General features: G+C 42.8%; 1 protein-coding gene across 1 annotated transcript; it reads right to left on the bottom strand.

Annotated features, from left to right (window-relative positions):
* Positions 1-3,064: 3,064 nt before the first annotated feature.
* On the bottom strand, positions 3,065-4,728 carry LOC136538820 (fatty acid elongase 3-like). The gene has a single exon (XM_066530799.1). It carries the CDS (start codon positions 4,019-4,021, stop codon positions 3,191-3,193), a length of 831 nt encoding a protein of 276 aa, XP_066386896.1. The 5' UTR covers positions 4,022-4,728; the 3' UTR covers positions 3,065-3,190.
* Between the last annotated feature and the right edge of the window lie 8,847 nt (positions 4,729-13,575).

Genomic DNA, 13,575 nt, shown 5'->3' with positions numbered 1-13,575 from the left:
AGCCCCTGGAGGTGGCCATAACGATCATATTCGACGCGCTGCTGCTTGTGTTCATGGTCAAGCTCTTCTTCGCCATGTTCCAGATGAAGCTCGTCGTCATCCTCTTCTACCTCGTCATCCTCCTCTTCGCCATGGCCTTCTCCGGCCAGGCACCCAGTAGCTTCTAGCTCGTAGCAGGTGGCAAAAATCTTTCTTCCCCTGTCCCCCCTTCTTTCGTTTCTTCTCCTTTTGAGGGTATAGATCGGTGGAGTCGTGCAGCACTACGTCCTGTGAAAAGACTAAGACTGTCATCTCGGTTTTTGGTTCAAGACTAATTTTTCTCTAGAAAAAAGATGTATGCATGACCCGAGGCGCAAATTGCGTACGCGTGAAGAGAAACCGTGTGCTCAAAACAGGTGAATTAGTCAATCTAGAGCTTCTCCTACGTTTCATACTTCTGTTGATAAATTTCTAAGTAATTCATGCTGTACCTTCTGCCTTGTACCCTTTTGTTATGGTTTCGTGGATCACTGATAGAGAGCCGTGGTGCAGATGAAAAGAGATGAACAGTGAACATTGTTGCTTGCGTAAGTTTCACCCTTTTTTTACTTGGAAAAACTTCCCATATTTATGGTTTTTTTGGGGGTAAGATGTAAAATAGTGTTTCTCTTGCTTTTGTTAAAATAAACAACTTCTCCTAGAACCCTAACTCTCGCCATGTGGCCTCCATGATTGGAGAAGGCCCCGGAAGTTCCGAAATGGTAGACTTTCTCGACTGTTATTTATATATATATATATATATATATATATATAGGGAGAGGCTATTCAGCAGCCGGCTACAAAATAAGTTATTCTGTAGCCACCTCTATTTACCATAATTTTATATACTAGTTTACCATAATGTCAATACATATTTACGATAGTTGGGTTACTATAACACATGAGAATATTTACCATAACGTTATAGTAAACCACTTAGTAAGGAGTTACTGTAAATTAACATAGTAATTATCGTAACTCAAAGTGGCTACAGAATAAGTTATTCTATGGCCAGCTACAGAATAGTAGTTATATATATATATATATATATATATATATATATATATATATATATATATATATATATATATATATATATATATATATATAGATAGATAGATAGAGAGAGAACTACTGTCCTGTAGCTGGCTACAAAATAACTTATTCTGTAGCCACTTTGAGTTACAATAATTACTATATTAATTTACGAGATTATAGTAACTCCTTACTAAGTGGTTTATTATAACGTTATGATAAATATCATCATGTGTTATAGTAACCCAACTATCGTAAATATGTATTGACATTATCGTAAATTAGTATATAAAATTATCGTAAATGGAGGTGGCTACAAAATAACTTATTTTGTAGCTGGCTACTAAATATTATATTTATATATATATATATATATATATATATATATATATATATATATATATATATATATATATATATATATATATATATATATATATATATATATATATATATATATATATATATAGCATCGACTTTGGTGGGTATCAGTCTATGGCCCTTCTCTCGTCCGCGTCGTATTTTGTGGACTGCCTTTTCCTATTAGTCTATATATATATATACAATTGTTGTGTTGTGCTTTGTATATTCACGGTACATTCTCGTCGTGATGATACATGATAGCAAACGCTGATGCAAAATTGACGCCATACTCACACAGAAAGCAAAGCAGTCCTAACTACCCATGCGTGCAGGGGACGCCTGTTTATTAGTAGCAGCTTAAAATTTCCAAAAAGAAATAGATAGGGAAGAAATTAGTGTGCTAACTTGTTTCAAAAAAAAAGTGTGCTAACAATATTCCTCCAGGGCGTAAGATGATGGTATTGGATCCAAACCGGAGCAGATTTTGTTGAATCTGTGGTTGTTTGGTTTTATGGAATCACTTCATTCTAAATGAGATAGTGCATAGTAGATTCCTCAAATTTGCTAGAATGATTTCATTCCTCGTACCAGTGCTAATTATTAGCTTGTGAGAAATGAGATGATGATAGATGAACTCATTCCACTTCATAAACCAAACAAAAAAAAGGTAAAAAAATGAGAGGAGATGAACTAACTCATTCTTCAAACCAAACACCTCTTCTCAGGCCACAGATTGGTGATGTTTTGGAACTATCTTAAGTGAACCATTACCCATTTTGTATTGAGTTTGGACATTTAAATATAATGCTGGTAGAATTGTCTTAAAGTGTACTTTATAAAAGTATATTTTGCTGTTTTATAAATATTTTATAACAAGACTAGTGGTTAAAGTCTTTTTTTTTACCTGAAAACATTCTCAATAGGCAAACTGTCACATATTTGTGACCAGAGGAAGTAGTCATTTTTTAGACGAATCTAGATTTAGCAAACTAGGTAAAATATTCATTGATATCAAACTAATTCTAAGCGACGGAGTTTCATTGTGACATGAAAGTTATTATATTATTCGTACACCTGAGTTTTGGTGCCAAGGTGGAAGTATGTTTTTCAAGAAAAAAATACACTTCTTGTATAGTATTAAGGTAAACCATTTTCACCAAATTTTTAAATACCAGCATTTGTGGTATCAAATAAGTATCATTAGCTTCATCAATATTTTTTAGAGTATATCTATTTTATCATAATTGTTGATACTATTTTTTTCTGAAGACTTGGTTAAACTTAAAATAGTTTGTTTGAGACCAAACCAACATTCCTTTAGGGGTCGGAGATATTAGAAACAATAGATATATTATATTATCAAGTAAGCAGAGAGTTTTTTTTTTTTTTTTTGACAAATCAAATAAGGAGAGTTAACAATAGCAATACTGCTTTGGTCGCCGAATATAAGAAGCTTCTTTGATCCACTTCATAGGACATGATTCGTAATTATTTTGGACATTTGTGAAAATGAAAATCCCCCCTTAATTCAAGGGCGATCAACGTAATTATTTTCAAACAAGTATTTCAGACTTCATAGAGTTGGGATCAGTTTTTTTTTATTATTATTTGGCTGCACCAATTGTCATATCGAAGAAGCAACATCAAATAACTGGTTTCAGGAGTGGTTAAAATAAGATTCAAATGATAAGTTTGCTCGAATCACAACAGCGTACTGAAGTCCAATTAAATCTCACGAGGAATTGGTTGCCGGCAAATTAAGCTGTTGGCCTCGTCATTCTGCTTTACCCTTGTTGGCCTTGGCGGCTTTGTAGGCGGCGCCGTGGAAGTTGAGGAAGAGCGCGAGCAGCGACGCGTTGAAGACGGCGTTGAACACCCAGCCGGCCACCCCCTCGCAGCCGCCAGCGGTGAAGTGGAGCCACAGCATCACCACGGAGGCCGCGAAGCTGAAGAGGAACTGCACGATCTGCAGCTCCGTGACGGCGCGCTTCCACCGGTTGGGCCAGCGCAGCCCGACGCTGCAGGAGAGGTAGTAGGAGTACATGACGACGTGCACGCCGGCGTTGGTGACGAGCGCGATGGGCATCAGGGACTGGCGCGTGGAGAGCCAGAGGTAGCACATGGCGACGACGACGGCGTGGTGGTAGACGTGGAGCAGCGTGAGCGGGCGGCGGGCCAGCAGGATGAGCAGCGTGTCGCCCAGCTCGTACAGCTTGGAGAGGTAGAACACGTGCGCCCAGAAGAAGACGGGGCCCGACGCCTCCGTGGCGCCCCGCGGCGGGAAGCAGAAGGGCCACGCCAACCGCGGCGCCGGCGCCGTGGCGGCCGTCGAGAGAGCGCACCCGGCGGCCATGGCGGCGGAGAGCGCCAGCAGGACCGCGTTGTGGGCGGCGGAGGCCGCGCCGAGCGCCGGTTGAGAGAGCGGAGGGAGGCGGGGCAGGACGAGGCGGCGGAGGACGAGCACCGCGGCGAGGTAGCCGCAGATGACGGCGGCCGCGAAGGACGCGGTCGCGCCGACCGTGCGGCCTGGCTGCCAGCGGAACGAGGCCACGGCTGGGTGCTCCACCAGGAGCCACCGCACCTGGCTCAGCAGCGACGCGGCCATCGGTCACGGTCACGCCTCGCTCGCACCGGCCGCTGGAACTGATCTGCTCGGCGACCTCGCCTCTGCTCCCTCAGTCCCTCCCTGTGTGGCGTTCCACGTGCCACGTCGTGCTGGGCAAGGCCGAGGCCGCGAGGCGGTTGATCGGGAGGGAGGAGCAAGAGCCGCGTTGGGCCGTTGCCACTCACAGTGACGGTGGACAGCGGCCGCATCCAATCCGCACGGCGAATAAATCGTGACCGTCACGTGATAGGCATGGACATGGGACAAGGCCCACATGGTAGATTGATCTGGATCCAATGACCTAGTTGGGCCTTTGATTCGTGTTCTGATCTGGGACGTCCAACTCACCATGGCTAGAGGGCTTCTGTCACCCTACGTTATAAAAAGAGGTGGACGCCGACGGCTCTAATCACGAGGTTGATATGAGCCGAGCTCCCCACCGACATCTAAACCCTAATCCAATCTAGAGGGCACGCAGCCAGTGACAGGAAGCCACCAGCAGCGCCGCCACCGGACTCCACTGCCTTCACCGCCGGTTGCCACCGCACATCACCGACCCCTTCACCGACCGTCGCTGCCCTAGCGCAGACATCGACTCCATGGCGGACGCGACCGGATCTTTCTCCACAGCGGTGTCAGGTTTGACGCGTCTACCTTCTACCTCTCCCTTTCTCTCCTTCTACCTACTGTTTCTGCTATAGTAGACGTTTCTAGGATTCGTGATACTTTTCAACAACAAGTAGTCCCTCGGATCTATTCCTAGTACGATCTACAGTTCCTAACAATGGTACCAGAGCCATCGGTTTCTAGGGTTTTTAGATCTAAAACGGGTAAACCGATTAGAAAAAGGAAGTAGAAGGTTAGATCCAGTGCGGGTCTAACAAGAACAGAGGGTTCGGTTGAACCCTAACCCTAACTGGGTTAAGGAAATGAGGTTCGGTTGAACCCTAACCCTAACTGGGTTAAGGAAAAGTGGAAAAGAAGAGGGTTTCGGCCTTAAGAACGTAAGAGCTGAACCCTAAACCCATAAAGATTTCATAGAGAAGATAAACAGTAAAACCCTAACCCTAATCCCCAAATCGGATGAAATCCGAGAAGAAAATCAAAAAGCAGATGAAGGAAAGGGTATGGGGAAGAAGGGGAAGGGGTGACCTACCTCGCCGCTGGGCAGCGCTATTGCCTCGTCGGCGTGCGGGAAAAAAGAAGGCCGAGCCAAGGGCACTGCTCGCCGGGCTTCGGCCAAAGGGGCGCCGTGGCTAGGCCTCTCGACGGCGGCGCGCTCACCCGTTGGGGAGCGCGCACGTCGGCGAGGGGGCCAGCGACGGCGCCATGGCTGCCCGCTCCACCGTCGTCGCTCTCGGTGGCTCGCTCGGTACTGCTGTGCTAAGGAGAGAAGAGAGAGAGAGAGCAAAGTGTAGAATGAAGCTAGGGTTTTGGGTCGCACGGCCGCGGTGGCGTTTTATTCGCACGATATCGCCGCTCGGCCGTCGGATCGACGCGGACGACTCAGATCGAGCGGGCCAGCGATGTGGCCCAGGCGGACGCGCGCAGTCGAGCAGCTTTGCCGGCCCAGGCCCAGGTTGCGGCCGGGCGTCGCGCAAGGGAGGCAGGCCGGGCCGAATTCCCGGCTGGGCCGAATGAACAGTGATGAATTGAATTAGTTTTTTTCTTTTTCCTTTTTCCAGTAAATATTTATTTCCTGAAAAATGAATAAATGGCTTAAAGAAAATAGAAAAGAGAATTTTTCTGTGGGTAAAATTCACTAAATTGAATTATTTTCCGCTGCGTATTTAAAGATGTTATTTTCATTATTAAATTCAAACCAACGGGAGAATTTAATTTTGAAAAATGGATATGTTTTAATTGATTATAATATTGTTATTATTCTGACCAACGTTGATTAATGGCAATATTATGATGTTTTGTCTTGCATTAATTCTATTTCTGTCCATCGGTGATGTAGAATTAATGTAGAGAACAATTGTATATTTTAATTTTGACCAACGTTGGAACTAAGATATGCAATTGTTATTGTTATTATTTGTGTTCTCACTCAATTTGAATTGTGTTTTCAGACGGATACAACTTAATGGGTTGTATCAAAGAGATCCCCACTCTCAAAGGTGATAACTACATGGAGTGAAAGAAAAAGATAGACCTGGCTTTCATCTTGGCTGACGTGGACTGTGTAGTCACCACACCGTGTCCCACAGAGCCTGTGGCACCGGTGAGGGAGATAAGCGAGGCTGATGTCGCTTGGGCAACAAAAGAGAGGGATTTTACATCTCAAAGAATGTCCTATGACCTTGAGCATAGGAAGTGGGTCACTGCCAACAAGAAATATTTGGCTGTGATAAAGAACACGATTGAGCCTGCAATTGTGGACTCAATCCCAGAGTGTGACACCATCATTGAGTACCTTGAAAGAATAAAGAGTCAGTTCACTAGCTCTTCAAAGACATATGCTACCCAGCTGATAAAACAGCTGGTAACAGAGAGGTACTCAGGTAATGATGGCATAAGAGAGCACATACTAAGGATGAGCAATTTGGCATCTAAGCTAAAACCAATGGATCTGGCTCTCAAGGAAGATGTAACACCCCAGGTGTTTACCACCAGTTAAGCAGTGGGTTTGAGCTAAAACATGGTATATTAAGTGATGATGAAGATGTCAAGGTCAAACATATAGAAACGAGCCCCAACCTAAACTTGGATATTGCACCTTTGCTCGCCTATAGACCCCTTTTCAAGATATATGCTTGGGTGGTGTGATTGGGATATCTTCATATGTCTCACATCAATACCCATCTATATTGGACACTCGAAAAGTTTCATGAAGTTTGGAATCAAAAAGTCACATGAAATGATAAGTTATATCCTTGTTGGAATGATTTTACTAAGTGCTTGAATTGCACTATTAAGTGAATGAGAACATGAGATGTCAACCAAACCTTGCAACCTTGCCAAAATGACTCTAGATGAACTCTACAACAAAAGTCATGAAATGTTCATGTTGGGCAAATGCCAAGAAAATGCTCCAATGGATCAAAAAGGATAATTTAAGCTTCATCGTGATCCTACTTTGGTCAAAGTAGAACAGTAGGTTCTATACCAGTTTTGAGGTTGGACCTTAAATGAAAGTTGTAGTCCATATCATGTAGAACAAACTTTGTTTTTGGACTAAGAGCTAGATCAGCTTGGAAGTAAGTCAAATCGAGGTCACAAGATCGAATTTGCTGTTGTTTTCAGCACTTAGAAATATTCTAAGTCTAGAAATTCATCGACATCGGCATTGGCGTCTCGCGTTCTCCGAAATTCGTTAAGCAACTCGATTGGGTCCAAAAATAAAAGTTGGAGCTAAGTTCATGGAAAAGATCATGTAAAAGGATGGCACTCGTTTGACCTTGTTATGACCCTCAATTTTTGAGTTTGTTAATCGCCGTCAATGCACTGACAATGCCACTTTGGAGATTAAATTACCCATGGTTATGTTGCTCAAATGACTGGAGTGCCTTAATGAAAAATGTAGAGCAGGCCGAGGTGAACAAACTTCATTTTTGGCCCAAGGTTTGATTCGGCCCGGAAGCGGCCCAAATCGGCTCCCCACCTCGCCCATACCGACGCGCGCCAGGTGTTCGTTGGAAGGTCGACGCGTCGCCCATGCAGCAGAGCACGCCTGCCATTGTTGCCGCGCGTCCCACCTTCACGCCACGCATCCCTGCCGCTCCCTCTCGCATTTGGTGAAGCCCGGTGCCCTCTACGCTCGCTCAGCACTCCTCCCTCATTCATTTCCTGCCCCTCCCACTCGCCCTCACTTCCTCTGCTCTCGCCATGGCTGCAGTTGCCATGGACGCCGCCGTCGAGCTCCGCGGTCACTTCGTTCCCGCTACTCCACGCCTCTCCACTCCTCGTGAGGACTACCAGCAGCTTCGCCTTGACCTCATGCATCTCGTGCTCGTGCTCTCCCTGGCCATCTGTCGTCGGAGCGCCACCAACGCCGGACCGGACGACGGGAAGCCGACGCTGTGCGTGGCTGTGCCGCCACGGGCCGCCTGGGGCCAAGCCGAGGCTACCTGCGGGTGTGGCCTGCTTCCTCCATGCTTCCACGCCCCTCAGCCACCGCCGGCGTGACCTCCTCCGGCCAGAACGGCGAAATCCCGACGACCTCTGTGTTCAAGACCCCATCAAGGACCTTGCGCAGCAATTCGACAAAAGGAGAGGGCCTTTCTGCAGAACCTGTGACTCATGTGAATAGTGCCGTAAGGACTGGTTTGTAATTATTTTGAAGGAACTTTGGAAATTCATAGTAAATCATAGAAAATTCGTAAAATAGTAAATGAGGACTTTTTGGAATCCTTGTGAAATTGTCTATGCAGTGGATCTATAATATGGCATATTTTAGTTTAAATATTTTGCGGTAAAAATAGATTTGTGCAGTAAGGTTGTAATGCTAGTTGAATTTGTTATTTTTCATAACTGTAGATCTAGGGCTCCAAATGAAGTGAAATTTTTGTGGCATGCTACTCATGTGATAGTTGATATGTGGTAAAAATTTCATGAGTATTGGGTGAAGTATGAGTGAGTTATTGGTTTATCTCGCTCTCACATGATTTCTTGCTTTAGCAACTTGTTCTTTTCATAGAGGTTGCTATACATATTCAAATGGAGTAAAATTTGTACAGTAGACTATTGAGAGGATATGTGAGCCACTGTAATTTTTGTAAAATCTATTGTATACTTTTGGTATATGTTCATTAAGTCACCTTGTTATCTAAAATAAATTAAGAAATGCATTAAAAGAATTTATTTGGTCATGGACACTAGGTTTTCTGGTGTTCTTTAGTCATGTGTGAAATGTTGGTAAAGTTGGTTTTGCCCAATTATGAATTTGCAACATAAGTTAATAATTATTTTCTTGCCGATGTGGTTTATGGACAGATCTAGGAACTTAGCAAAGTTCTTCATGATAAGGTGCTTTGTTGTGAAACTTGTTTATACAAAAGTTGTAGATAATTTATGTATCTAAATGCTGTTAAAATTTGGTATCATTTGGCTGAGTAGTGTTTGAGTTACAACTGTTTAAAGTTAGAATACAGGATTTGTTGCTCTCTATTTTGTATGAACCAGTTTCTGTAAAGGTATAATTTCAACCTACTTAACTTAGGAATCATGCTGTGATGGTTATAGATGAAATGTAGATAATTTCATAAGCTTTCCAAAATGTCTTCTTGCAAGTCATTTGGATTTATGTAACTCTAGTTATAGCTAAATCTTGTAGCTATTGTTTGCATGTCCAGAAATTGGCAGATTCCAATTATAGTGTTTGCTGGTATATTGTTAAGTGTGACTTATGCCTTGAATGATGACTGAGTTAGAGCACCTGAGATCTTGGGAAACTTATGTCATGCTTGGTGTTGTCGTCTTGTTTGCCATCTTAGCATGATTGATTGTGTGATGTTTAAGTTAAGCATCGCAAAGTACTTAAGTGTGTTAGTATAAACTATGCTTGTCTTGCTTGCTATTTTGTGATGCGTCTCATGGTACTATTCTTTATATTTATGCACTTGCATATTGCATCTCATCTAGGTACTCTAGATGCACCACGTGAAGGATGAGATGTTGGAGCCAAACCCGAAGACAGTGTTTGATGGATCTATCCCGAAGGTGGAAGGGCTAAGCAAGTGTTAGGACCTGTGATATCACTAGGATGGTGCAAGCTAACTAAACTGACTTGTGTCGGATCCTAGGCAAGCCTCGAAGCATTCTAAGTCTCCTACTTTATAAAAGCAATTCTTTCTATATATGGGTTATATATTGTTGCATTAAGTTGTAGGAGTTGATTGAAACCGTTGATGCATTTAGTATTATCCTTGCTTACCTTATTACCTTATTACCCTATTAGGTTGGGATCGAATAACTGCTTAGCCTTGCTTAGACCGGTAGCGATCGGTGATATCCAGTCACCTACATTTATAGGTGGTTACTGGAAGAATTTAGCTATGGAAAGAATGATATCCTGCAATTAACCATGTGTGATGGATAATTGGAGACTAGACGGAAAAGTTGGAGGCAACCAGACAGGGTTCTGGGGTGCTGTTAGTTTCCGTCTGTGTCGATTAAGGACCGTCCATTATTGGGCCTCGAGTCATGTTGAACACATGCCTTACATTTAGCTGACCGGATAAAGTACCTTCCGATCGCGAAGCTGGGAGATTATTCGGGCCGAGTAGATTGCCCGCAGCGCACTGTGCTGGAGTAGGTGTGGTAGGACACGGGGGCGAGATGATAAGACCAAAGTGCAGTCGGTCGGCCCCCGGGTACATGTGGTTCTTGGCAAACTCAAGATTCCTGGATAGTTGACTCGGTGATCAATATCTCACTTTAGCGGGTGAGTGAGGTTTGTGTAAGGAATAAATCACCAGCTGGTTAGGAATCGATTCGAATCACCATCGCTCCTGGATAGTGAGCACTTGACTCGAGTTACGGCATCGTAGTAATTATTATGGAACAATGATGGTTATCTGGATGGTATGGGATATGCTAAATCTAAATTGGTAACTGGATGTTATTGGTTAATCAAGTGATTGCTATAGTACAGGTGCTTACCTAGATGGATAGGTCATAATAAAGATGATGCAAAGTACTTAAAATGGTTTCTTCATGATAGCTTATGCTTTTCGCAAACAAGTCAGCTAGCCCACTAAAGAAAGCCATGCATAATCCTTGGTGTCACTTTATTTTGGTTTAAGACGGGTAAGTCTGGCTGAGTACATTCGAGTACTCAGGGTTTATCCCACCTTGTTGCAGGTGATGTTCTCGACCTGTTGATGATGGTGGCTAACTGCTGGTGGGCTCGGTGATTCTATACTTACTTCTCATCTCTATGCTTTTGTCGGATGATGTCACTTATGCTAGCAATATATTTGGAACTTATATTAATGTAATCATTTGAAAGCTATATTGTTTTCACTAAGCGGTTTTGAAACCCAAACTGGTACTTTTATTTGTGAACCCATTTGTAATATTATTTCCGCTACAACCCTGTGTATGTGATGTGTATTTGCTTAATCATGCGATCTTGGTTGTGATGTTGATTTACCGAGGTCTTTCGGGACACTCGGCGGACTACCGGGTTTATATGAGTGAAAGTATGGGTGTGTCAACGTGTTAGCGGGGACAACCATACTTGATCTTGTATAAATTGGGCGGTTCTGTCACAGAAGAGTTCCTTATCCATCTGATTTTTGCTTCCTTGCCAAAAGAGTTTGACACTTTTTTTGTCAACTACAACATACAGCCCGAGAAATGGGACATGGAGAGGCTCATGGATGTGTGTGCAAGAGGAGGAAAGAATGAAAGCTGCCAATGGTGGCTCTATCAATTATTTGAAAGACAATAAGAAAAAGAATAATAATGCTAACTCCTCCTCAAAGTCAAAGGGAAAGGGTCCTATGCTGCATCAGTCTCAGCAGAACAAGTTCACAGTAGAGAAAAACCAATGTCTCTATTGTAAGAAGACAGGACATTATAAGAAAGATTGTACCGATTACTTAAAGATGATCATGGCAAAGAAAGGTGAGAACATTATTACGTTCATAAATAAATCCCTATATGTACAGTATTTGAAATCTACATGGTGGATTGACTCAGGTGCAACTGTTCATATTGCTAATTCTTTACAGGGATTCCATTTGACGAGGACTACGCAAAGAAGCGAAAGACACGTTAAAGTTGCAAATGGAGTCCGAGCAGAAGTTGAAGCCATTGGCGATCTTTCTCTAGAGCTTGCTGATGGTTTCGAACTTATACTTAGAGATGTTCTTTATGTTCCCTCGTTACAGAGGAACTTGATTAGTGTTTCATGTTTGGACAATGATGGATATGATTGCCATTTTGGAAATGGCAAATGTAAGACAATATTTAATAATGTATGTGTTGGTCTTGCTATCTTACAAAATGAGTTTTATTTGTTATCACTATGCGATGATGTAAATATTGTATGTGATGATGGAAACGTTGCGTGCGACAATGTGAATGTATCCTCGTCTGCGGATGTAAACAGAAAACGAAAGAGAGCTCACGAAGCATTGTTGAAATTATGGCACTATCATTTAGGCCATATTTTGAGGGGGAGAATAGAAAAAACTAGTTAAGAATGATATTCTTCCTCTATTAGAGCTCTCTGATTTAGAACAATACAGAGAATGCATTAAAGGAAAGTATATAAAGAAAATTAAGAAAGATGACAATCAAAGCGTAGGAATTCTATAGATTATTCACACAAACATCTATGGTCTGTTTTCTATAAAGAGTGTGGATGGTTATGATTCGTTCATAACATTCATATATGATTACTCCCGTTATGGCTACATTTATTCAATCAAAGAAAGAACAGAAGCATTGGATAAATTTAATATATTTAAGGCAGAAGTTAAAAACCAACACAATTTAAAGATTAAGATAGTCAGGTCCGACCGTGGAGGGGAGTACTACGGTCGGCATACCCCATATGGTCAAGTTCCTAGACCTTTTGCAAGGTTCTTACAGGAGAATGGCATAGTAGCCCAGTATTCTACACCAGGCGAACCTCAGCAGAATGGAGTAGCTGAAAGACGCAATCGTACCCTGATGGATATGGTGCGTAGTATGATAAGTTACTCCACCTTACCATTGAGCCTGTGGATGGAGGCGTTAGAAACCGTTATTCATATTCTCAATAGAGTACCAAGTAAGTCGGTGCCCAAAACACCGTATGAGTTGTGGACAGGAAGAGTACCCTCACTAAACCACTCACGTGTGGGGGGGGAGTCCTGCTGAGGCTAAAGTATTTAACCCAAACATTGGGAAGCTAGATCCCAAAATAGTAAGTTGCCATTTCATTGGCTACCTAGAAAAGTCAAAAGGTTTTCGTTTCTATTGTCCAAATAGACACAAAGTTTGTGGAAACGAGACACGCTGTCTTCCTAGAGGATGAAATGATGAGGGAGAGCATGGTAGCTCGAGAAATTGACCTTGAAGAGAAGCGGGTGTATGCGCCCACTCCGATGATTCATGAGCCATTTTTGTCACTACCTACTATCGCTGCACCGACAGTACAAGATATTGTGGTGCCAACACCTGTTGTTATTCCGCCTATGGCAACAATGAATGATGATGAGGAACCTGTTCTTTAGGATCCCATAAAACCAATTGCCACACATGAGGAGGAGCAACAATAGCCTCAAACAGAAGATGTGCCAAATGTGGAGGCCCCTAGAAGGTCTCAAAGAGTTAGAAAATCAGTTATTCCTGCTGATTATGAAGTGTACAACACTGAAGAATTTCAAATGGAGGATGATCCCACCTCATTTGAAGAAGCCATGAGAAGTGATCATTCATCAAAGCGGCTTGAGGCCATGGAAGATGAAATGAAATCTATGAATGCCAATAAAGTTTGAGATTTGGAGATAATTCCTAAAGGAGCCAAAACAATAGGCAGTAAATGGGTCTACAAAACAAAGCTTGACTCTCAAGGGAATATAGAGAGATATAAAACACGACTTGTGGCAAAAGGC

This window comes from Miscanthus floridulus, chromosome 1 (assembly GCF_019320115.1).
Source record: "Miscanthus floridulus cultivar M001 chromosome 1, ASM1932011v1, whole genome shotgun sequence".
NCBI classification, from domain to species: Eukaryota; Viridiplantae; Streptophyta; class Magnoliopsida; order Poales; family Poaceae; genus Miscanthus; species Miscanthus floridulus.
The sequence above is the reverse complement of the archived record's forward strand: the minus strand, read 5'-3'. Positions and strand labels throughout refer to the sequence as shown.

Excerpts from the sequence above, each read along its gene's own strand:
- LOC136538820 (XM_066530799.1), bottom strand. The coding sequence starts at position 4,021 with ATGGCCGCGTCGCTGCTGAGCCAGGTGCGGTGGCTCCTGGTGGAGCAC.